General features: G+C 39.5%; 1 protein-coding gene across 17 annotated transcripts in view; it reads right to left on the bottom strand.

Annotated features, from left to right (window-relative positions):
• The window catches only part of PTPRM (protein tyrosine phosphatase receptor type M), an 847,035-nt gene that overhangs the window by 419,389 nt on the left and 399,908 nt on the right, over positions 1-27,738 (bottom strand). For all 17 annotated transcript variants that reach the window (XM_065534197.2, XM_065534199.2, XM_065534198.2 and 14 more), the window contains one exon: positions 24,231-24,524. In XM_065534197.2, coding sequence (XP_065390269.1) covers positions 24,231-24,524 — 294 coding nt within the window. The remainder of the gene's footprint in view (positions 1-24,230; positions 24,525-27,738) is intronic.

Here is a 27,738-nt window from a genome sequence, read left to right as displayed (position 1 = left end):
AGACAGCTCTCCTTTTATCTTCAAACTTCAAAGCATAATTTTGAAATAAAGGTTTACTTTTCTGCAGAATTCTGAAAGTTTTATACTGTCAGGGACAATCGGTTGGGGTTTTTTGAAATGTATCCTGACTGAAATATCTCATTTGCATCAGGGTTTGTGTACCCTCAAACTGTACAACTATTCTAGAGTCTACTATCCCTTGGACACTACTTGAAGTTTACTCTTTAAATACTAATAATGAAAGAATGAATAAGACCTACTATTTGATAGCACAACAGGGTGACTATCATCAATAATAACTGAATTGAACATTTAAAAATAACTAAAAGAATATAATTGGATTGTTTGTAACACAAAGGATAAATGCTTGAGGAGATGGAAACTCCATTCTCCATGATGTGGTTATTATGCATTGCACGCCTGTATCAAAACATCTCATTTACCCCATATATATGTGTGTGTGTGTGTGTACATATACGTGTATATATATACACACATATATAAAGTAAGGGTCCCCAACCTGCCGAAAGCAGGAAGTGAGGCAGGGGTGGGCGAGCATCACCATATACACACACACACACACACACATATACACACTACCCACAAAAATTAAAAATTAAACAATATTAAAAAATATTAATCATGAAGGGTGATTTTCTAAATATTTCACACAGCTGTACAGATTTGAAATTTTTAGTCCCCTAGCAATGAAGTAGCTACATCATAGCAGAAAGAACCCAGTTTGGAGTCAGGAAACATTTGGGATTGCATTGAGCTTTGTGTGACCTCTGCATACCATTTAACCTCTTTGAATCCAAGCTTCCTGACTTGGAAAATGAGGATACTGTTATCTTTCTTGCAGTCATTATGAGTATTAGGTCAGCAAATGGACGTGGCAGTCCTTATAAACTCTAATGCCCTCAAGAAGGTGGTGGCATTTTTCTTGACTCTTCGGTGACTATGGTGGCTGATTAGCAGTCATTACTGCCCTTGCTTTGTTAGAAACACCAGGTGCTTCATAGCATGAGGCTGCTTCCTATCTTGACCTTATTTGGAGACTATTATGCAAAGAATACTGAAGCACATTGTTTTCCAGAACACACCATATTCTAACAATTTACAGTTTCATTCATCAAGTTAACAGTATTTCAAGGCAAATTGATCAGCTACCGACCTTGATAACATCAATTTAGTAGTATAGATGAAAATCTCAAATGTCTCTGGCTCTTTAGCATTAAATATTGAGTGGAAGTAGGGTTTTCATTGACAGCTTTATTACTTTATTTTACTACTGCACGTTTTTATGTGACAGTAAAGCAGCTAAACACACATTAAATTGTGCTGAGATAACTTGATAATGACCTTTCACAGATGATTTTCTCGATGAAGGTTAGTGGCAAAGAAGACAGGCAAACACGTTGCCAGTAGAAAGTAGGACGGCTTCTAGTTCTGATCAAGACAACACTAGGAGCACTGACTTAAATGTTTAAAATACTTCCTGGGCTCCTAGGCTGTGCCAGGCATTAGTACACAAGAGAAAAAAGGTCAGATGAAGGTCTTACACAAAATGATGAGAAAGCTGGAGGAAAAAAGCAATAGTTCTAGCCTATGAGACAAACGCCTATATTGAAAGTGCTATGGCAGGACAGGGGGCAGGGCAAAGCCTCTGTCTGGTGAGTAAGACAGGTGTTTCCGTTCCTTTATACCAACAGGCCCCAAGGTTTTTGGCACCAGGGACCAGTGCTGTGGAAGACAATTTTCCCACTAACCAGGTTGGGGCATAGCTTCGGGATGAAACTGTTCCACCTCGGATCATCAGGCACTAGATTCTCAGAAGGAGCATGCAACCTAGATCCCTCGCATGCACAGTTCATCACAGGGGTTGCGCTACTGTGAAAATCTAACGCTGCTGCTGATCTGACAGGAGGCGGAACGCAGGTGCTGATGCTCGCCCACCCTGGCTCACTTTCTGCTGTCGGGGGGGCTGGGGACCCTAACACATGTACTTTATAAAGTATGTGTTTGACAAGCAGAAAAGAGGAGGAAAAGACATTTCTGAGAAAGTGAACAGCACTGAAAAGACACGGAAATAAGAAAGAGAATGCCAGAATCGTGGCGAAGGTAGACAGTGCCAAACAGGAGCTATCAGGACGGCCTGGTCAGGGCCCTGAGTCATGAATGTGAGGCCTCACAGTCCTTGTAGAAGCTTCCTGACTTTTAATAACCCTCAGAGAAAGATATACCATCACACGCCACATAACAACATTTCCGTCAACAACGAACCACGTATACCACAGTGGTCCCATGAGAGATGCTGGAGCTGAAGACTTCCTGCCGCCTAGCGACATCCTAGCTGTCCTAACGTCACAGCATGACACGCTACTGAGGTGTTTGTGGCGATGGTGCTGTAAAGAAATCTACCGCGCTGCCAGTCATATAAAAGTCAAACACTTATGATCATGTACAGTACATAATACTTGCTAATGATAACAGACAACCATGTTACTGGTTTATGGATTATACTATAATATACTTTTTAATACTTATTTTACAGCGTTCTACTTATACTAAAAAAAAAAAATAAAGTTAACTGTGAAGCAGCCTCAGGCAGGACCTTCAGGAGGATCCAGCAGAAGGCCTTGTTATTCTCGGAGATGACCGCTCCATGAGTGTTACTGCCCACTGAAGACCTTCCAGTGGACACGATGTGGAGGTGGGACCAGTGCTATCAGTGATCCTGACCCAGCATAGGCCTAGGCTAATGTGTGTTTGTGTCTTAGGTATCAAAAAAGTTTTACATGTAAGAAAAAAAAGTAAAAACTTAAAAACAGAAAACAGCTTATAGAATATAAAAAAGAAAATATTTTGTACAGTTGTACAATGTATTTGTGTTTTAAGTTGAGTGTTATTACAAAAGAGTCAAACAATGAAAAATGAATTGAAAAGTACAAAAGTTTAAGGAAGCTAGGGTTAATTTATATTAAAGACACAAATTAAAAAAATAAATATACTGTAACCTAACTGTACAGTGTTTGTAAAGCCTACAGTGGTGTACAGTCATGTCCTAGGCCTTCATATTCACTCACCACTAGGTCCCTGACACCCAGAGCAACTTCTAGTCCTGCAAGCTCCATTCATGGTGGATGTCCTGTGCAGGTGTGCCACTTTTTATCTTTGATACCATATTTTTACTGTACCTTTTCTATGTTTCATTCATTGTTGATTAGGCACTAATGCAGACTGAATCACATGGACTCAGTCTAGAAAATATCTGTTGAAAGCCCACACTAGGCTAGGTGCTGTGTGTGCATTCATAGACAAGATGTGCCACAGAGTTCCAGCCTGGGTGACAGAGTAAGACTCCATCTCAAAGCTGATCCAAATATCTCCTCCAATTTGAAATTTTCTGACATCTGGATCAAAACTAATCTCTCTTCAATATTCCCACATCATTTTCTAAAGACTTTAATGAGATACAATTCACATACAGTAAGTTCACCTATTGAAGAGTTCTCAGTATATCATAGGGTATGCAACTATTACCACAATCTAATTTGAAAATATTTTCATGACCCCTAAAACAACCATTTCTCATTAGCAGTAATCACTTCTCCTCCCTCTGCCCCAGCCCGTTTAGCTACACAAATACCATTGTGTTCCAAGAGTCTACAGTATTCAGTACAGTAACATACTGTACAACTTTTCAGCCTAGGAGCCTTGGCTATACCATATAGCCTGGGTGTGTAGCAGGCTCTGCTACCTATGATTGCGTAAGTACCCTCTATGATGTTCACACAATGACCAAATCACCTAAAGATGCATTTCTCAGAATACAGTCCCATTGTTTAAGGATGCATGACAGCATATACTTAATACTCATACATATATTTCAGTACTTTGTCCTGTCATATCACAATCATTCCTCCGGGGCAAGTATGGGAGCCAGAGAGCTTCAGCTGAAGATCAGGTGGGAAAAGTATAGGGGCTGGGATGGAGGGGAGACTGCCTCACACTTTAATTGATGTAAGTGGCTCTATGGAGGAAAAGATAATGACCATTCATTGTTGATTAGGCACTAATGTAGACTGAATCACATGGACTCAGTCTAGAACATATCTGTTGAAAGCCCACACTAGGCTAGGTGCTGTGTGTGCATTCATTGACAAGGCAGATATGGTTCCTGACGATTTCAGGCTTCCAGTGTAGCAGGGATGTTAGATGTTTAAAAAATAATAAGGGAATGCACAGCTCCATTACTCAGAGATTGCTTAGGGAAAGCCTCCCTGAGGAGGGGATATTTAGGGAGAGAGTGAAGGCGGGCTTGGCGGGGGCAGAGAGCTAGCAGTAGTGGAAGACCAGCGGGAGGGGAGGTGTGATTCCACCTTCATGGTGCTTCATAAGCAGGAAGAGCATCTTGATCTCAAGAAAATGAAAGTGCTAAGGCTGAAGCTCAGAAAGCAGTGGGGAAAAATGAGGGGAACTGATGAAGAGGGGGCCAGAACCAGATGATAGGGGAACGTGCGTCAACCACTCATTTCCATTCCCAGAGTGCCTTCGATGGCTCAACTCAGGCACAGCAAGCAAGCCAGACAAAAGTCCTGCCAGGTCAGCTCATGCTCAGTGGAGGGAGACAGATGAGCATGTGAATCCCAGCGTCGAGCCTGCCCGGCTGTGAGAAGAGTTACGGAGAAACGGGAAGCAGGCAACAAGGAGGAGGATAGGGGAGCTGTGTGTTCAGGAGTCTCACACTGTCCAGTTTTGCTTAGAAATGGTAGGACTGAATGTGCATTTATAAAAGGCCTCTGATGGCTGGACACAGTGGCTCAAATCTGTGATCCCGGTGCTTTCAGAGGCAAAGATGGGAAGACTGTTTGAGCCCAGGAGTTCAAGACCAGCCTGGGCAACGTAGTGAGGCCCAGTCCCTACACAAATTTTAAAAATTAGCCGGGCATGGTGGCATGTGCCTGTAGTCCTAGCTACCTGGGAGGCTGAGGCTGGAGGATCATTTGAGCCCAGGAGGGTGAGGCTGCAGTGAGCTGTGATCACCACTGCACTCCAGCCCGGGTGACAGAGTAAGACCCTGTCTCTAAAAATAATACAAATAAAATAAAAAGATAGCTGGCTGTAGGGTAGAGCAACTCTAGAGAGCAGCAGAGTGAATATGGGTGAAATGAGGAGCCACAGCAGTGGCTGAGGCTAGGCTAGCAGCGTTGCAGAGAAACCTCCCAAACACCAAGACACCCAGGAGAGAGAATACGTAAGATTTATGATTGATGTGGTGCAGAGGGGAGGTAGTAGAAAGACTCAAGGGCGATTCAGGTTTCTGGCCGAAATGAGCGGGCAGTTGGAAGTATTTATTCAGATAAGAGACACTGGTAGAAAAAAACATTTTGTGGGGCTGCGAAGACAGGCATGGCCAGGGGGAGGAGTAAGATGCTCAGCTGCACTATGGACAAAAGGAGTTGGAGATGCCCAAGGAATCCATGTGGGGTGTCCAGGAGCCAACACGCCCAGAGGCAGGAGCAAGAGCTGGGCTGAGGACAGAGCCCCGGAGATGTGGGCACCTGGGAGGGATCAACCCAGGGCAGGACAAGGTGGCCCCTCACCCTCAGTCCTTTTCAGCAGAAAAAGGAAGTGTGTCCCAAGTCACTTCACTGGAAATGCCAGGGCAGCCTGTTCGCCAGCCTCCGAGCACCGTCCCAGCCTCTTCCTGTGTCCGCTCCATACTTCTGCCAGCGGACTGCAAGGTGACCAGGGAACACCTAGCACAACACAAAATGCCAGCGCCTGGGCTTTTCCAGTCTCATTTTTCTACTTTGTATTTCATTTCTGCTATTATATTCAAAATGATGTCGTTTCCTGAGAATAAACTCCTGGAAAAAAATATGTAATGCAAATCTATATTATGAGCTCTGCACTATCTTTGGGAAAAGAAGGTTTAATTTAAACCAGTATTTTTCATTTGGACTAATACATATGTCATGGAACACGTTAACCATTTGTCTCAAACGAAACACCTTAGATTCATAATCTGCCCAAAAGAGATGTTTAGCTTAGGTCTGCATTTCAAAAAATGTTCCCAAAGGTATCCAACTGATGAACTTAGCGGTAAGAATTACAAATTGCCAACTCTTGTAATTTCTGCCTCCCAAATCCCAAATAATTTTATGTACATAGAAACCTATATTGTTGATGTCTTTAGAAGTCAATCTTAGAAACTCCAGGATTCTACCCTAGAACGGAACGCTTCTGTGTTTTTTATACACTTAGGGTCAGACAAAGGTGGCCAGAACAAAGGACTCTACAGTGGCGGGTCAGTGATTTTCTCTGTTGGCTGGACATAGATCATCTGCAGAAATCATCTCTCTGCCCTCCCTTTTGTTTTCAGACACTCTGGCAACAGCTATAGCTTCAATATAGCCAGCAATGAAATTAAAGACCCAGCTTATAGATAAGGTCACCCAGGCAACATTCAATTTTCTTTGCCACAGGCATATGGCTCAGTGAAAATACAGGTGGGGAGCCCAGAGCTAAGTTCTGTCAGCTTCCACAGTGAAGCACTGTTTTTTAAAGGTCGCTACAGGCAATTCTGAGGGTGGAAAGAAATGTCTGAGTTTTCAAAAAAAATCATACATTATTGGAATTTATATGAAAGAATATTCTGTCACGTGCTCACAGACCATTCGTAATGTTTAATATCCTAACCTTAATATTATGCTATAAACCTTTTTAATAATTAAAGCTGAGACTGATCATTATGTAGTCAGGGCCAGGTATAATATTGATAAAGTATAGAGTAAGAGTTATGATTTCACAGTACTACAAAGAAATTCTTCATAAAAGAAAAAGATCTATGCTAACCTAACGTGTTGAACAGAGAAAGTGTTACCAACGTTCCCCTCGTAAGTCAGCACGACAGGATCACCAAGAGCTTCCCTGCAGACAAAACAATCAACGTGACCACTTCACTAAGTCTAGATATCCTTTGGGCCACGAGGCAAATTTAATGGTCAAATTAGTCCACTTAGTGGTCAAATAGAGTCCCGTTTTATAATTTAAAATAAACTGTTTACGGCAACATGCAAACAAGATAGAAAAACAATGGAGATGGTCAGCTGGTTTTCCATTCTAGTTCTTAGTAGTGTTATAGCTAAATGACCCTGGCAGATAAATATCTCTCGGTGCTGAATAACCCTGTCAGCTTATATCTGTATGTGCTATACAACTAGTCACTCCACTCGGTTCATGTGTTTTATCTGGCTCTGTCTTGAAGCCAAAGATTCTTACTGTCCAATCCCATCCTTAAATCAGCCCTAAGCCAGAGCTACTGGGCAGACTCACAGAGGTTGGCTTTGTAGTGAGGCTAAAAGCAGTGTGCACTGAGAGGAGCAGGCACCAGTTCTCAGAGAGGGTTGGTAACAGTGGCCTCGCCAGGCACTTCTGTAAACAGACGCACTGCAAAACTGCACAAGTCGCTTCCTTAATCCCAGCCTCAGTTTCCTAGTCAACAAGATTTGAGTTAGAGGAAATTATGAAGAAGTCAGTATTTTTTTCTTTCAAGTATATTCTGTCCAGAACTGTGAGGAGTCTGAGATGTAATCAAGTTTCAAGTCTACAAGTTTGCCTGCCACTGTTTCACGGATGCCGGCAGAACACAGGAGACTCCTGGGCCAGAGACAAATGACTGTATTACGAACAACAAAGCAAATACATGAGCTTTGTGTTCTTGTTGGTTCCCCTGGCCCCCAAAGCCTCAAGGGAGAACACAGAGGAATCCAAGTTGATGCTACACATGAAGTCGGTTTGTATCACAGCGAAAGAGCCCTGGGTTAGGAAAACCAAATCTTTTATTACGGGCAGTAAGAAAACCTGTTTCCCCTTTGCTCCCAAGAGAGACATTATCTTTCTTACATTATCGTACATTATCTTTCTTATGTTGGACAACCAGAAAGCTCATCCAATGCTCCAGAGATAGACACTATCTCTATATTCCAAGGCTGTTCCCTGGACCAGAACAAAGGCCATCAGTGCCTCTGCTTGCAAGGTGTGCACTCATGTGAGGGACCCACGGTGAAGTGCATGCCAACATCCTCTCTACAACTCAGGGGGCTGGGTGCGGTGGGTCACACCTGTAATCCCAGCATTTTGGGAGGCCGAGGAGGGCAGATCACCCGAGGTCAGGAGTTTGAGACCAGCCTGGACAACATGGCAAAAACCCGTCTCTACTAAAAATACAAAAATTAGCTAGGCGTGGTAGCAGGTGCCTGCAATACCAGCTACTCAGGAGGCTGAGACAGGAGAATTGCTTGATCCCAGGAGGCAGAGGTTGCAGTGAGCCAAGATCACGCCACTGCACTCCAGCCTGGGCAAAAAGGGTCCAACTCTGTCTCAAAACAAAACAAAACAGACAATTCAGGCGTTATTAATTTCTCTTATTATAACTGTAGCTAAGGTGAGATCCATGCTAAATACGAGGAATGGATTTCCAATTGATCCCCACAGTCAAATCCTCTAATATCCATGTTACAATCAAGCTTTTTTATTGTTAAAATCAAGTTTTTTTTTAAAAAAAAAAAGTTTCTTTGCAGATCTCAGTTCTGACTGATAGTACTTGACAAACGAATATATTTACTCAAGAAAAGAAATAAATCTTACCCAATTTCTCAGTAGACATTTGACTACAATTATTATATTCAACTCATATTAACCTTTAATTCTGGCCACTGTTAATGACTTACTCAGCATTCATTTTCCTCTCTTCCTTCCCAGTAGTTCCCCAAATCCTTGATTTTATTCAGTGATTTAGTCTTCCACAGCTGGTGGCTCAGGGATGGCTCATTCCATTCACAGACTCAAGGGTGAGGCTTTTTTTTTTTTTTTTTTCCCCCATAAGTAAAACTTTATCTTGTAGAATAGTTTTAGGTTAACAGCAAAATTGTGTGGAAGGTATGAAGATTCCCCACAATCCCCCGCCCCCAGGCCTATGCATAGCCTCCCACATTATCAACATATCGCACCAACGACCAATCAGCACCACGCGAAGTCCGGAGTTGATATCAGGATTCACTCTCGGTGTGGTATATTCTATGGGTTTTGGAAACTATATGATGGCATATATCCACTACTGTAGTATCATGCAGAATCATTTCACTACCTGAACAAGTCCTCTATGATCTACCTGTTTATCCCTGCCACTCCCAGCTTCTCTCAAACACTGATATTTTTACCGCATCCATAGTTTGGCCTTTTCCAGAATGTCATATAGTAATAGGTTGCCTAATGACAGAGCTACATTCATTTTGTTTTTGTTTTTTTTCTTTGCTTTTGTTTTTTTTTTTCTTTTTGAGACGGAGTCTCCCTCTGTCTCCTGGCTGGAGTGCAATGGCGTGATCTCGGCTGACTGCAATCTCTGCCTCCCAGGTTCAAGAGATTCTCCTGCCTCAGCCTCCTGAGTAGCTGGGATTAAAGGCACATGCCACCATGTCCGGCTAATTTTTGTATTTTTAGTAGAAATGGGGTTTCACCATGTTGGTCAGGCTGGTCTTAAACACCTGACCTCGTGATCCACCTGCCTCGGCCTCCCAAAGTGCTGGGATTACAAGTATGAGTCACTGCACCCGTCCGGCCAACAGAGATACATTTTAAGAAAAACATCTTTAGGTGATTTCGTCATTGTGTGAACATCATAGAGTGCTCTCTGACAAATCTAGATGGGATAGCTTACTATACACGGAGACTGTATGTTGTAGTCCACTGCTCCCAGGCCACAGACATTTACACCATGTTACTGTACTGAATACTGTAGGCAACTGTAACACAATGTATTTGTGTATTTAAACATAGAAAAGAATGCATTAGCTATGAAATTACAATGGCTACAATGTTAGTAGGTGATTTTCAGCTCTGTCATAATCTTAAAGGACTACCATCTTATATGCAGACCCTCATAGGCTGAAAGATCGTTATGCCGAACCTTACTGTCATTGAAATCATACAGTATGTAGCATTATCGTATTGGCATCTTTCACTTCTTAATATACATTTAAGTTTCCTGTATGTCTGTTCATGGCTTAATAGCTCATTTCTTAGCTGAAAAATATTCAATTGTCTCAATGTAGCATAGTTTATCGAGTCATCTACTGATCATCTACTGACCTCTTGGTTGCTTGTATGTTTTAGAAATTATGAATAAAAAGCTGCTAAACACTGGTGTGCAGGTTTTTGTGTTGACATAAGTTTCTAGTTCCTTTGGGTGAATGTCAAAGGACACAACTGCTGGATTGCACAGTAAGAGTATGTTTGCTCTTGCAAGAAACTGCCCAACTGTTTTTTCAAAGAGGCTGTACCTATTTTCGTATTTTCACTGGCAACGAATGAGAGTTCCTGTTGCTCCACATCCTCCCAGCATTTGATGTGTGGCAGTGTTCTGAATGTTGGCCATTCTAATAGGTGTGTGGTGCAAGGACGCATCTTCATTACTGCAAATCAGTGGTTTTCAACCAGCAATATCAGCATCACTGGGGAATTTGTGAAAAATGTGGATTCCTGATCCAACCCTAAACCAACTGAACCATAAACATGGAATAGGAGTCGGCCAGGATCTTTTCACAGTCCTCCAGGTGATTCTGATGTACACAGTCATTACTGAAGTAGGTTAAAGTTTAAGAATAAGTGCATCAAGGCAATCAATCCATGAAAATCTGCTAGTTATTATTGGTCCTTAACTGACATAAAAGATTGAAAGAAAAAAGTTACATTCTACGACTGGGGAAATATTCTTCTCTCCCCATTAGATGTGAACACAGCATGTTTCCCTAGTTGCTTTTAAATGTCACCTCATCACCACAAAGAGAGCCAGCCTGGGGTTGAGGCCAATAGATCAGAGATTTGGAAAGAGCCCACGTCCCCGGGAAGATTACTGAGTCACTGAACAACAAACTGCAAAGGGTGCCTTACCTATGGATTTCCCATTAATACAAGTTAATAAATTTCCTTACTGTTAGCCTATAGGAGCATTGATATTACTTGCAGCCCAAAACGTCCTGATTAAAACAATTTATTTGTGATGCTCCTGTCTGACCTAATATTTATGTTGACTTTCAGAACCTCCTCTCTACAACTGCTCTGGGAATCTCTGCAAGCTTTGCTTCATTTAAATGTGTGCACACACTGCACACCAATGGAGAACTTCAGAAACTAGAAAGCTGTGTCCAGGAGGCCAGGAGACTTGTTAGTTTTGCCTACTAACTCAAAGCCTGGAGAATGCCTCTCAGCAGATTCTCAAAAATGTTAGACTAAATTAGGAAATGAATAAACAAATGGGGCGAACCAAAATGAGGTGTGGAGAGCATTTTGGCTCAGTTATGTCTACTCGGTTTTCATAGCAGCTGCCTTTTTAGCTAGTTTCCCTGTGGTCACATGCTGCCTGCCACATTCTCAAGCACCACATCAAGCAACATGCAAAGGTGAGAATGGACCATTCTCCTCGTAGGTCATTGAAGTGCAAAGAAACTGTCCCCAGAAGGCTCCTCAGCCCTGGAGTCTTCCCCTCAAGTCTTTTTTTGACCAGAATCTCAGTGACTAAATAATCTAAGTATAAAAATAAGTTCTAAAAAATTCAACAAAAATGTAAAAAATATCTTCCAAAACAAGACAAGTAAGAAGCCATTAGGAAGAAACAATGGTTCATTTAGCAAACACAATTGCGTATCTAGACATCTACCTAGATTAATTCCAATGATACCTTTATTGTGTATTAATGAGTATGGGTAGCCCTAAAAGATATGATTGATAAATTTAACTACATAAAATGTAAATATTTCTCTAAAACAAACCACAAAGTCAACAGCAAATGGTAGAATAAGAAAAATATTTTGAAAACATATGACAAATGGTTAATAACCCCACTATAGAAAATATCCTTACAAATTAAAAAGGAAAAGATTAGAAAAGCATCCTAAGGACAGAAATGGACAGTTTGCTGAGGAACAAATGTAGGGAATACATGCATGGAAAACATGAAATGCAAATTAAAACAACAACATACAATTTAAACCCAATAAATTGATTTTTTTAAGTTTTAAAAGATCATTAATATTCAACGCTTAAAAGCATTTGAGGACTCTGACACTGTGACACCTTGCTGGTAGAGCATAACTTGATAGAACTTTGTAGAAAGTAATCTGACAGCACCTACTAAAGTCTTAAATTCATGTATCTTTGGCCAGGCAATTCTACCTTAAAACTGTAAACTTATAGAAGTTGAAACATTTGTACACAACATATATTTATCGATATTTACTGAAATATTTCTTTTATTAATGAACAAAACCTGCAATATCCATCAAGAGAGAAGGGACTAAATAAATTAAATCATCTATATTACAAAAGAATAAACAGCTATTAATAAGAGTGGGTTTATATATTATATGTGGGTTATACATGTTTATATAACATATATTATACTAGACTCTAGCAACTAGAGAGCTGTTCAGAAAATACTGGCAGATGTGAAATCAAGCTGATGAATAACACGTACAATATAATCCCATTTGTTAGTATTAGTAAGGGAGGGTCTGAGGACATATATTGATATTTACACACCTAAATGAGCTTAGATAGAGATGTTGAAGGATAAATACAAAAGGATTAACAATGATGATTCCTGGCAAATGGACTGAAAGAGGAAGGAATCTGTTACCTTCTTCATCATATACTTCTATATTTTTTGCCTTCTTATATGACATCTATAACTTCAGTGATTTTCAAAGGCCATTAACAAGATACAAACATTAACAAGTAAAATGTTATTTATCATGAATTCATTACTCAAATTAGGAGCACTATAGCTGAGCTAAAGAATAGTGAAATAGCAATACATAATATTTAGCATAAATATATTTTAATATGTATATTTTTTCAAATGTTAATGTATTTCTAAAAAGCCCTTTAGAAAGGGTTTCAAGGCTGACTACAAATATGTGTTTACAGTCACTTGCCTAGATATATAAGAAAGAAAGATTGTTATTTGGTCAATGGAAATATTTTACCTGAATAGTTATGTTACTTATATTACTCATTCTACAATGGTAATAACATGGATAGAGGATCAGCAATTCTGGTATCAAACAGGTCTATTATCTTTTCTATTTTAATAATAGGTATAACCATACTTCCTAATAAAATTTCTTGTATTTATAATTTAAATTCCATTTATATGCATTATTCATTTTTAAAGCATTCTATTCACTTGCAATTTATTCTAATAGGTAATTACCAGTTCTTTATATTCTTAAAATTAATTTATAAAAGTGTTACACAAAGGAACATGGCTAACCCTCATAAACTAAAATTCTGACATATTATCAAGCTTTCATAATCTGTTGTTACCACTATACAAGTTTTAGCTCTCATTTATCTTGCTTCGTATTATTTAGTTTTTAAAAGCACAAGCAGCATTATCCTTACAGATGAAGTCAGCAAGTCCTAACTGGAGGCCAGATGCCACTGAATATGTCCCGGTGAGCCCACATTTTGTGTTAATGAGGACGAATAAACTGAGATCTGGGTTCATAAGAAGAGAATGCATTTGGATGTGCTAAGAGGAGCACGGATAGAAGGAAGTACACAGGACATATGAGGTCAAGATAAAATCCACCTGTTTCCCAAAGCATGACAGTGGTTCCAGACACAACACATAACATACCTGTTAAGTCAAGAGTGAGTGAACTTTTCCTAAAATGTTCAGAAGACAAAAGCCATCCTAAGACTGGCTCTGTCCGCTCTCAGGCCAGGGACACTGGATACAAGGTAAGCCTGGCTCAGAAGCAGCCCTCATGGTGAACAATTTTACCTGTGTGCTTTAATTCCTTACATCCACAACACCAAGACCCCAGTCATCCAATCTCACTCAGTAAGGGTTCACAGGCCTTCCTGGGGTCTGTGTGCAAATGAGCAAAAGAGAAATGTGTCCCCCAGGACACCTCAGCCTCTGGTTCTAAGCAAACTGCCATCAAGCTTTGAGTCCTCTAGATAAACTTGCAAGTGTTAGAGTGGGCCAGGCGCAGTGGCACATGCCTGTAATCCTAGCACTTTGGGAGGCCAACGCGGGTAGATCACCTGAGGGCAGGAGCTGGCTACCAGCCTGATTAACATGGCGAAACCCCGTCTCCACGAAATACAAAAATATTAGCTGGGCGTGGTGGCGCATGCCTGTAATCCGAGCTACTTGGGAGGCTGACACAGAAGAATCGCTTGTACCTGGGAGGTGGAGGTTGCAGTGAGCCGAGATCATGCCATTGCACTCCAGCCTGGGTAAAAAGAGCGAAACTCCATCTCAAAAAAAAAAAAAAGTGTTAGAGTGGGGGCAGAACCCTCCAAAAAGTTAAAAGTGTCAAAAACACTCATCATATCACTAATAATTACAACACATCCGCAACCACAGCATAACAATGTCTCATATGTAAACAAAGTATTTGCAGTTATTCTATTTTCTTTGCCACCCTGCAGTACGGGGACCCTGGGTCACTATGCTATTTTCTATCCTGACCACACCTTAAAGAGACAAAACAAAAAGTTTTCCCAGGTTCGAGTGAACATGTGATCATTTTTTTTTTCCTTGGCACTACCTTGAGGAGATATATATAAATATATATATATATATATATTGCTTTGCTTAAACTGCAACTTATATGTGTGTCAAATGCAACCCAATCCATTCAGTTTAAAAGTCCTATTGAAAGATTTCACCAGAGGAGTGTGTATCCCTGGCAATAACAAAACTTAATTTTGTATCAGCATTTAATAGTAAACCTACTTAGAATTCATTCAGGAGCCACCAGGTGACCAAAGTACTCTGCTAACAAGTTTTCCTGCTAATTACATTAGCATATGTAATTTTCCCAGCTGCATTATGAAGACAATGCTAGTACTGTTAAACAAACAAACAAACAAACAAAAACAGAAGCATTAGGAAACTAGGAATAAGAAGGTTACCTCATTTGTTGAGAGTTTTTAGCTATTTGTGCCAGAATCAACATTCACCCACCCAAGTCAGTCAGACTGCAAAGGGAAAGAAGTTTCCCAGGGGAACACTGTCTCCTCTGAATGTTCACAAAGGCAGTCACAAAAGTATAAGTCTTTATGATAATTTAAAGCAGTCAATTATGCTCCAAGTCCTTTCAAAACACATACGCATGCAGTACATACAGATTATGCATAGGACCCCAGTGTAGTATAAATGCTAACATAAAGATCATAAAATACAACCTCTCCACATTATAAATGTGATAAATAATTAAGGCATGTACTCTAATAAAAAATTAATCATGTCATTATCAATAATTTTTTTCTTGCTAAATGTATAAGAGATTTGGGGGAAATTAAGATGGCCTGGGGTCTCTAAGAATTGTTCAAAGGAGATTTAGTAGATGTCTTCCTTTCCTAGGAGATACTGCTGCAGAATGCAGACGCATCCTCACACATGCCAGGGGCTGGAGGACCACGCTCACAGCTGTAGCTGGTGCTCAGACAAGGACTCAGACTAATAACAATCATGTTTTTCCCACAGCAAACCCCCTCTGACAGGGGGTCAGATGACCTGTCAGATCCCTAGAATAAGGAAGCTGGTCAAGCCCCTCACAGATAGACATACAAAACACAGCCTGGAACGGTTCTGTGATTCTTCCCCATGTTAAATGGCTCATCAGAGGGACAGCAGGGCTAGGCCACAGGTCCCCAGTTGAAATCTCCAGCTCTTTTCCTTCATTTTCCCGGCCTCCTCAGTGTATTCAAAGCTACACAAGAAGCCACCTACAAAGATTTTAAAAACAAGCCTAGAGGAAGCTGAGGAGTACTGTTAGCACACTCCCTTTTCACAGCCAAGGGGCCTCCCTGACACCTTCCAGAAACCCATCACAACACTTTAAGAGTCACTGGATAACTCTACGAACAACCACCTCCATCTGCCCGCACGTTTTAGAGGAGCTTCTGAACCTCTCACGCAGAATTGCTCCCGCAGTTCTGTTCTATACCCTTCCGCCGCTGCCTTAGGGTTCAAGCACACGCAAAGTGCTGAATCAGTGTTTAAGGGCAGCAGAACTTGAGGTTTAGGTATTAATTACAAAATCTCTGGGGCCTAAACATCTGCAAGGAAGGGACTGAATATATTATAATAAAAAAGACACTGCATTGCTGGTATGTTCCTGTCTTATGCACACTGCGATGGGATCCAAAGTATTTAACATCTGCAGTCTAATAGGGAAGGTACTCCTCATGCCCTTTTAACGTTCATAATTTAAAAAGGTTTTTAATGGCTTAATGTATTCAAAATTCATTAAAACATGTTGCCCTTTGGCAGAGCTGTTTTAGAATTAGAACACCTTTAATTTTTTTCCCTGGTAAATAAACTTAAATTAAAAATAAATTATGCTCCACTCAATGAGGTCTTTGGCCTTTCTTCCTTCCAAATAACAGCCATTGTTAGATTAGCTCCCACATGGTCCCAGCTACCCGAGGGTCAGCCCCGTAAGTCCAGATACTTATTGCAACGCCAGTGATAATTCTGTACAGAAAAGACAAATACTACTAGGTTTGATTTAAGAGAAAATAAATCAGGTTTTGGCAGGGTTTAATTTCAGATTATTCCCATTTCAACCAGAATTATTTCCTTTTTTCCCACAAAAAGAAACTAAAAATAGTAAAAAAAAAATAGCGAGGTCAGCCTTCAGCTGAATGCAGGCATGGTGCCGTCGGGCTTCATGTAATGCCCCCTTGCCAAGGAACCTGTCACTACTCATTTCCAACATGAGAATCTCATTCACATATATTTAAAATGAGTCACTCTAGTGTTACCACTAGGCAAACACAGCGAATTAATATTTCAAAACCAATATGAACCTAAATTTAGTGACATTCAGACTGGACCGAGTATGACAGACAGGGCGTGCTACTATATAAGGCACAGTGAGAGATGATCTCAGAGCATAAGATAAAAGAAAACACAACACTGTAAATTTGTAGTTAGTACAAAATTCCCACAGTCAGGAATGTTGGGTCCTTACTGTGAAGGAACACTAATCCTTTGTTTATCCTCCATATGTACATATATGTTGCCTGCATATTCCCTCCCTCCAATACCCCCAAATATGTGTTTATGTATGTTGCTTGTTCATAGAAGAATAAGGCAAGGATACAAGAAAGCTACACAAATACATCTGTTCAAGTGCAACAGCACGACTGTCATCACAAAAAAATAGGAGATTCACAAAACTGCATACCACAATGGGATAAGCAGACACGAACAAAGACTGAGAGGTGAAATGACTCCAAATAGTGGCAAGTATGTCCAATATCTTCTGCCACTGAAAATACTGCAGATAAGATAGCTATAACTGCATGTTATTGAAGCACCTAAATACAACAAAATACATTTTAATGTAATACATATTCCAAGTTTTTATTACAGTTATGTAAAAAGCTCTAACTAGGCATATACCAGGCAGACACTCTATGCAGACAGATATTAAAACTCACTCACTCTTAATCATTACAAAGATGCAAGTTATAAAAACACTATCGCTTTTATAAAACATCACATTTATAAAAATGTGTATACTTCTTACACATCACATTTATTAAAGACTTCTAATACATCACTCCTATTCCCAGCAAGCAGCAGGCTGGCTGTGGATGGGATGGCTCTGCCGTTCCGACAGAACGTTTCTAGGATACCTGATCATACTTGGACTCCTCAGGAACCCAGCGGTCCATGCTTTACTAGTAAACATCTCCCTAGATCATAAAGAAGGTGCATTTTTAAACTAAAAGCAAAGTCAGTGCTTACAGTCTCTAAGTAGTTCACAAAGAATTATATGAAACACATACACACAATTCAATTATCAGCATAATTAAAAAGGTGCAATCGCACACGTGATGACAAGGATAAACCTGGAGAGCATTATGCTACGTGGAATAAGCCAGTCACAGAAAGACAAATACTGCATGATTCCACTTATAGGAGACATCTGAATAGTCAAATCCATAGAGACAAAAAGGAGACTGGTGGTTGCCAGGGTTATGGGGAAGGGGAGTGGAGAGTTAGCGTTTAGTGGATGCAGTGTTTCAGTTTGGGAAGATGTAAAGATTCTGAATAAAACTAGTATTTGATAGCACAACAGGGTGACAAAAGTCAATAATAATTGTACATTTAAAAATAACAAAGAATGTAACTGGATTGTTTGTAACACAAAGGATAAATACTTCAGGTGATGGATACCCCATTTACCCTGATGTGACTATTACACATTGCATGCCCGTATCAAAATATCTCATGTAGCTCATAAATATATATACCTACTATGTACCCATATATTAAAAACAGATTCTGGAGATTGGCTGAATGTACTTAACATGATCGAACTGTATACTTAAAACTGGTTAAGATGGTAAATTTTGTTACTAAACACAGTAAAATTAATAAAAAATATCATCTCCTACTTCTCTATTCTCTATCCCTTCCTCTATTTTTCTTCATAACATTTATCATTTATCTGACACTGCATATTGTATACACGTGTTGTGTGTGGGTGTGTGTGTAATATGTATGTATTAGAGACGGGGTTTTACTCTGTCAATGCTGGAGTGCGGTGGTGTGATTACAGCTCACTGTAATCTCCAGCTCCTGGGCTCAAGTTATCCTCTTATCTCAGCCTTCCGAGTAGCTGGGACTACAAGTGTATGCCACAGTGCCCAGCTAATTATTTTTAATTTAATTTTTTGTAGCAATGGAGTCTTGCTAAGTTTCCCAGGCTGTCCTCAAACTCCTAGTATCAAACAGTCCTCCTGCCTTGGCCACACGTATATATATATATGTTACCTATATACTCCCTTCCTCCAATACCCCAAAATACATAAGTCCTGAAGGCAGAAATCTTGTCACTCTACTGGCAGGGCCTGGAATAGTGCCTGGCAAATATGGATGCTCAATATGTATTTTATGGATATTTTTTTAAGGCACAATCATTATTTTTTCAAATATTTTTAGGTATATTAATTCTAAAGAACACATTTTAGTTAAGCTTTGTTTCACTCTCACCAATCTTAATTGCTTAGTCATTAGTTTATAATAATCCTTCGTTAGCTCCTGAGGCCAGTTATTAGCAAGTTACTTAACCACAGTTAACCAATAACCAGAACACATAAAAAGAAGTATCTCCAAATAACACATAAAAAGCCCACTGTGAAAATTAATCTAACAACATCACCCATTTCTCTGTTTCAAGTAGCTACTATTCAATGGCTTGTGATATATAGTCTGCACATAATTTGAGAATATAGGATACATTAGAAATCACAAACTAAATTGCATTTTGTTTAACTGGATGCTGAAGTAATTTTAACTCTCTAAAGTTGCCCAACTATAGCTGAACTGCAAAGTTGGAAAATAATTGGATATGTATATAAAGCTTGACGGACGCTTCTGACTATAATCACTTTTTACAATAACCCATATTGACAGAGCATTTTATCATTGTGAAAAATGTCTTTACAGATAAAATCTCAGGTGATCTTCAAAACCACCTCTGATACAGTCAGGGCAGCTGTTGCTGCCCCAAATTAGAGATGAAGATGTGGAATCAGGGAAGCTATGTGATTGGATCAAGGTCTTGCATGGAGAGCTTGTGCATATATTTGGAAATAATTTTCAGAAGCATAAGAAGCAAGAATTTTGGAGTTGTGTTACTATACAATCCTTGCAGAAATCCAACCAGGTAATGAGATTGTGTCTACAAGCCACACAGGAAAATCAATTCCATTTCACAGATGATGGGCAATAAATAGTGATCTTGCCATTTTAATACAAGAAGCTAAATACAGTTTCATGGGTGTCACCAAAAAATGATAGGACAGGTGTCACTGATGCAGCACAGAAATGAAAACAGAGCTTGGCCAAAATAAACAGATTTAACAGATGAGAACATAATGCACAACTGCAAGGAATTCTATCAGCTCACATTAGAAACCATGGTTCTCAGATTTTACATTTCCCAGAGAAGCAATATTTCTAAAACATTGGGTAATGAGGTTGCCAGTGTCTAATTCTTCTGAATGAAAACATTAAAAGACAAAAATTTATCAAATGATAGTTAACTCTGATTGACCATGTGCTATATGTGAGAGTTTGTTCTAGGCAACTGATATTCATTAGCTCATTAAGGCTCAGAACAAAACAATGAAATACATATTATTATCATCACCTCTGTTTTATAGATAAGGCAACTCAGGCCCAGAGAGCGTTAGCAGTTTTTCTCTAGTCCTGTGTCTAGTGCCAGGCAGAGCCTAAACTAAAACCTAGGTGGCTGCTCCCAGAGCCTGTGTTCTCAACCACTGACTCTGGCTCTAGCACTATTATTTCATGAATTGAAGTGACATTTTAACACAAAACTCAGGCAGGAAATCTCAGAGTGAGTCAGTCCTTCAAATTTATTCTACTTCACTGTAGTAAAAACTTATACGTTCTCCCCCTTTGCTCAGATTTTTGGAAACGTAATAGCAGACCTTCACTGCCCAAAGAATAGTACTTGATTAGCATGATTATGGAGTATTTAGACAAGGATGAAATAAAAATGAAACTGAAAGACTTTCAGGGTAGAAATATCCGGAGGATCATCTCATCAGAAAGAAAGCAAGAAATGAATCATAGAATTTCATACTGAAGAGATCTTCAAGGTCAACCAGCTCAATCCTCTTCTGAATACAGAAATCACTTTCTACCATGTCAGGTTATGCTTGAACAAATCAGCCACAAGAAACTCACTCAGCTCTTGTCGAGTTTACACAGGTACCCTTTCCTCCCCATCCCCTTCTCAGTTCCTTCCACCATTCCTCATTAGTTGCAAAAGGTTCCATACCCTTTCCTATCCTGATTGCCCTCCCCATGGGCAAAATCTATTTTGTGCTGTCTCTCTTAAAAAGCAGGAACTAGAAATAAATGTGAGAATTATGGGAAGCCTAAACAGCACTGGTAGATTAAGGCTATCACCTTCTTCAATATGGGCATTTTGCTTTCCTGATGCAACCTAAGATTATTTTAGGATTTTTTTTTTTTTTTTTTTTTTTTTTTTGCAGAGGATGGTGAGGCACTAACATCACAGGGATAATTAATACAAGATGGATGATATTGCAGATTCATTTGCATTGAAGCCAATTCCTCAATCTCTTCTTCATACATATTGCTGCTAAATTGTATTACTCTATTTCGAAGCCAGTACTCTTGGCTTTTCGGAACCATACAGGAAGGATTTAGATTTATTCCTATTACGTATTACCCTATTAGATTCATCAACCATTTGCCGCTGGCCAAGGATGTTTTCCACTTATTGCTGCAGAATGCGCCTCGTCTCTCCCAGGTTTTTGAAATCCATGACTCGCTCTTTAGGTACTCTAAATGCTCACAAACCATCTGAATAACACTTTGGGACTGATGCCAAATTTTCAGTCTATAATTTACAGCATCTTTTTCCCTTTAACTTGCTCCTGCTTCCCAAAATTCCACACAGATCATCAACAGTGATTACTGATATTACCTGCAGATTTTCTCAAAACCCCAGGTGAAGAAGGGTGAACTATATTTCTTTCTATAGCAAAAAGTCTCATTTGACTTCACTTTCCTCACCTTTCACTTTCCTCACCCACCAAACATGCCTCACTCTCTTCTTTCTAACTTTGACCCTTTCACCTAACATATCTCCCTCCATTTTCTGAGGGTGACTCCATGCCAGCGCAGGGCACGACCAGACCATGCATCACGAACAACACCAACTGCAGGCTGCAAACAATTAAGAGGAAAGGGGGCATCATCATTAGGTTTCTTGGCTTAGGTGAGGTTTCATACATCGAGGCACAGTGTAGGCCTACAAATATCAATTCAAAATTGGTTTTCATTTCTTAAAAATAACTGTCAATCTATTATGAAAAGTTACTTTGTTTCTTTGAGCATTATCCATTTACACATCATGCAGCAATATCAAAAGGCTTCCTGAAAACACAGACACATGCATTATAATCAGTGGAAATATATACAGCAATGTGTCAATAGCTGAGATGTACAGACACAAAACCAAAAGAAAAGGCAAAAATGTGTTTAAAAAAAAAGAACAGGACTGGAAACATTATGTAGGTGGGGCTGCTAGTGACTAAAATTGAAACAGATCACATTCTCTCTCCAATCTAAACAATGAAAATCTTTTTTTTTTTTTTTTTTTAAGATGGAGTCTTGTTCTGTCGCCCAGGCTGGAATGCAGTGGCTCGATCTCAGCTCACTGCAAGCTCCGCCTCCCAGGTTCATGCCATTCTCCTGCCTCAGCCTCCCGAGTAGCTGGGACTACAGGTGCCTGCCACCATGTCTGGCTAATTTTTTTTTTTTTTTTTTTTGTATTTTTAGTAGAGATGGGGTTTTACCATGTTAGCCAGGATGGTCTCGATCTCCTGACCTCATGATCCACCCGCCTCGGCCTCCCAAAGTGCTGGGATTACAGGCGTGAGCCACTGCGCCCGGCCTAAACAATGAAATTCTAACCTGTTTTTGGAGAGAGAGAGAAACCATATATTGCCATGCCCAAAACAGGAATTCCTAACACTAAAGTGAAATAACACTAAACTTACTTCTTACAGAGTGAGCTTGGAAGTGGAAAGGAGCTCACGTAGGCTTCACTTTCACCATCGGTATTATGGGGATCAAAGAACCTGCCCTGGAGAATTCATAAGGCAGTGGTAAAATAACAGATTTGAAACTAATGCCTATCGTGTAAAATAACAGAGGCAGATTATCCACAGCTATTGTTTGCATTGCAACAAATGATAAGATAAAACTGTTTTACAACAATGACAGAATTTATTCAACTAAATAGAGGAGACGACGAGGTTCGAAGAAGACAGGAAGAGAAAGGATTGGGAAATTCCCCTTTCTCCTTAGAGCTACTACTCAGGGCTGTGGGAAATCACCAGTTCAAAACAGCAGGTCTTATTCCAGGGACCAGACTGCCTGCACCAAGGTGCCAGGAGGACACAGATGTGGGGTCTGAGGAACAGATGAAAGATGTACAAAATAGCAAAGTACACAGTCTGCTAACCCAGGCCAGGCCTTGTACTCAATAGCATGTATCCCCAGAAGAAAAAAGTACCTGTTCCCTTTTCTAACAAAAGTCTTTTTTAAACTACAGAATTTTCGAACTTGTGGAAATAGTATAATACAAATTATGAAGAAAAAATTTAAAAACAAGCTACAATGGTTAAGGTTTAATAATTTATCTTACTCCTACCAGGTGGAGTCTGACTACGCTAAGCATTTTTAAAACTTAAGAAAGAAATGAAACATTGATAAATGTATTCTTATCTAATGCTATCTGAATAATTAACTAACACCGTAACAGTTTATGGAATCTCTTCATCTCAGCACACAATTCAACACAGAAATTTCTCATTTACAAGATAAAAGAACACTTCAGTATCCCAATATACTGTCTCTCTCCGCTTCCTACCAGAGAGTAGTCATATGAAACAACACTACAACCTCGAATTGGGCAGTTTCTTCAGGTTTTGATTTTTGGAAGATTTTACACTTCTCTCTCCATTAACCCTACTTTTATTTAAGTTGCGGAACGGGTTTAGCACAATTAGAAATTTATAATCTAAGAAACTAAAGACTGCACCCAGCACATAAATCACTCTTGCTTATGACACAAATGGGCCCAACTCATTAGACAGCAGACCTTCCATTAAACACCCACCAATGAAAACACATCTTTAAGGCTATCTCTAAGACGGAATCTGTTATTCCAGAGCCCCTCCAGGCTGCAAGCACATTCACTGTGAACATAAAACAAAGGGGCCCAAATAAGAAAGTCTGACCTATTAGAGGACACCATTAGAGTAGACAGTTTCTATAAACTTCACGGACAATTCCTATATGAACTATGTGGTACTCAGAGTAAGAAGTAAATTAACAATAGGAAAAAGGGTGGGGGCAGGCTGAGAAACACCAAGCCTGGAGGTTACTGGTCTCCAAGTTCACAAGCTGTTAGCTGACTATTCACAGGCTAAGGGCATTTTCTGTTCATACACAGGTTTTGATAGAGCTAGGGGAAGCGTGCTAGTCATCTGATCAACCCCAGTGCTGCCAGTTAACACCCGGAGAGACAATGACAATTCGTTGTAGGGTTCCTTATACTCACCAGCACACTTTGTTCTCGTCCTGAGAGCTGGCCCAGGAGAGCCAGTGCCACCCTCCCCTGGCCTCGTCAGAAGCACACTAATCTCATATTCTGTATCTGGGTCAAGGTGTCCAATTTTATAGCTCGTGGAATCCACTGGCTGCCGGTCATTCCAGCTCCCACTGGCCGTGCAGTACTCCACCTCTCGGGCCACAATGGGCCCATCGCCATTGATGGAGTTGGCGTTGAGCTGTATCCACAGGTAGGTGGCTCCTACGGAGGCGAGCTGAGGTGGGGCAATAGGAACAGGTGGTTCTGAAAGGCAAATCAGAAAACTGTCTTTCAAATTCTTTGTCTTCAGTCTTAAAAGAGCTAAACATGCATCAATTATTAAAATGTAGAAGATAATAAATTTTGGGAATAAATTGATAAGAACAATTTTGTTTGGGTTAATAAGAAAAAACATGTTGATAAAGATTTTCACTGCATTCAAAGTTGTGAAATAAACCATCTTTGAACACATAAGCTTATTCAAGTAGGCATAACCCTAATTTGTTTTAGGACACCAACCACTGTGCATAGCATATGCAAATTAGCATATCTGTTACTTTGTGTAATGGTGAATTAATACAGAAAATATTCTCAAGACAAAAACGCATTAAAGTGATGCCTGTTTTAGGATACTAATTACAGTATCTTGAGAGTGAGTCAGTTACACAGATATCAAAGGATTTTTTTTTTCTCACTAAAGTTAACTGGTAAAAGTTCTCTCAAGTAGTAGTATTTAAGCTCTAGGAAGCATTCATTGTCAATCTCCTTATTGAGAATGTCTTCAAAATCATCAAAGGTATTAGTTTCTATATCATTAAATTGTTCCCTTATATTTATATTCCAAAGGTATCACCACTTTAAAAACATGGCTGAAATTATAGTTTATCTCATCAAAAATACATTTCCAGGATGACTCGTTTTCCCAAAGTAACTATCACAATGAACTCATTCTGCTACAGGAGAATCAAGCATTCTGGATAATGAAGTCCACCATTGCTGCCACTCAGGGAACTTCCAGTAATAAGTCTTACTAAAGCAGTGAATAAAAGGGAAAGCTCTGAAGCAAAAAACATACCATGCCCAGCTTGATAAAACTAAGAAATCACTAGCAAACACACTTTACAACCCAAGAAAGTCCCTCTCATTGTTTAAAATCTGAGACTGACTCTTTTTCTATATCACTGTCAATCTTATCATAAATCGTATTCCCAGTATATTAGTTAGATGCCTGTTGAAAGGCTCTCTAGGCACCAAATGAAGGTATTCCACATGCCGCTGTCACTGTGGGTGACATCACACATGATAAATGAGATAATTGTACAAAACAACATATTTCTATCTGAATAAATCTCCCTCGCAGAAAAAAATAAATCTAGTGATTTTTTTCAAAGACTGTATCTATGGGTGGTTTGTGCCTTTTTGGCATGTTCTGTTTTTAACTCCTCATTTTGCTCATACAAATGCAAGGAAAAATAAAATCCGCTCTATCCTATTACTGGAATATGCTGGCTTGCTTGCTGAAATTTCTGCTACCCTCTTGCATCCTCTTGCATGGCAGACACAGCTAATCGATCACAGCCATGTTTCCTGCTGAAGAGGACCTCAGGGAAGCTAGCACCATGTGAGGTTTGCACCTGAGATGATACCGGGTTAATTCCTAGACCAGCTAAAACCAGCAACACTGGTTCCCTTTGTTAGGTTGGTTGTCTTAGTTCTTTTTTATATTCAAGGTGGGATAAATCATACTGACTTTTTTAAATTGCTGGGGAAATCTCATTCGACTAAGTCAAAATAAGACACAAACTCTGAATGAATTTTACTTCAGAGTAAAACATAATGTAAATTTACTAAAATATTGTTCCTGTTGTTTATAAACTGAAACTTTGTGCTGGTTTTTCATTTCCTTAAACAGCTCTGCCTTAACTCACAATGATTTAACATCAATTCATATCATTAGGCGATTCCTTGAACCGAGACATGAAATGGGCCTTTATGGTACATCCTAAGGCATTTATGTAGCCAGGCTGAAAGAGCAGTTAATTACTTTCGAGTTGCAAATGCTAGCAAGGGTTGCTGAACTGCCATTCAAAATAAAACTCAGGGACAAAGTCACAAAGGGTCATGAGTACACTCACTCATTTAAGACATTGTTACTAGTATCCTAAATTAGATGGGACTTAAATGCATTTGTTTCCTGATAATATTTTCTATATTAATTCTCCATTAAGAAAAATACCAGATATACTAAATCAAATGAAGGATTCAACTAGAACCTGGAAATAATTGGGACAGACATTCAAAAGGACTTTTGGTTTACAGAAGAATCAGCACAAGAATAAGGCAACATTTAAATTTTCATTTTTAGACAGAATCTTGCTCTGTCGCCCAGGCTGCAGTGCAGTGGTGCCACCGTGGCTCACTGCAGCCTCCGCCTCCCAGGTTCAAGTGATTCTCCAGCCTCAGCCTCCTGAGTAGCTGGGATTACAGGTGTGTGCCACCACAGCTGGTTAATTTTTGTATTTCTAGTAGAAATGGAGTTTCACCATGTTGGCCAGGCTGGTCTCGAACTCCTGACCTCAAGTGATCTGCCAGCCTCGGCCTCCCAAAGTGCTGGGATTATAGGCGTGAGCCACTACGCCCTGCCAACATTTAAATTTTCAACAAATTTTCCCAAAGGGAAAGGATGAAAGAGGTAAAGAAGGAAGGAGGGAGGAGAGAAGAATCTTAATCTGTACAAAGTGATAAAAAGCAATTTAAAATATTTCTTAATTCAAGTGAAAGAACACCATAAAACTATTCTAAATCAAGCCAGTAATGAGAGTACTTACATGCACACGGACATATATCTAACTGATATGCATATGTAAATGCCTGATACATCAATAAATATGTCAGTATCATATTTAACTGTATGAAATATGTTTACGAATGAAATACAGAAATGTAACTAAGTAGGGTATTGATATATATGCATATACACATGCATTGTAGAGATTATATGAAATACTTTTATGTCCTTGGTTACCAAAAGTAGCTAGACATGAAGAAAGATGACAGTGATGGTTAGTCAATTAAAGGACTTGGTCTTTATTTGGGAGGCTGGCCACAAATCAGTGTGTGACCTTAAAAAGTTAAAACTCTATGGACTTTAGTTTCTCCCATTTGTAAAACATTAGCACTCCAAATATTATATGATATATAAAGAAGTGTTAAAGTATAGACAAGTGGCCTAAAACCGTTAGTGTATATTTTAAAGTAATTGCTTCAAGGTAATAACTTTATAAAACTAGTAGTATCTAGCATGCTATATCATTAAAAAATATATGTATATACAAAATATGGCCATAAAATTATAACTGCAGAAAAAGCTAAATTTCATATTTGAGTCCTAACTGCATGCAAATTGTCACGAGCTGTGGCAGTGCACAGAAATGGAAATAAGTCCCTGGAAATTTTTATCACAGTGAGCCAAGATACT

The sequence above is a fragment of the Macaca fascicularis genome, chromosome 18 (assembly GCF_037993035.2).
Source record: "Macaca fascicularis isolate 582-1 chromosome 18, T2T-MFA8v1.1".
NCBI lineage: Eukaryota > Metazoa > Chordata > Mammalia > Primates > Cercopithecidae > Macaca > Macaca fascicularis.
This window is presented reverse-complemented; position numbering and strand designations above follow the sequence as displayed.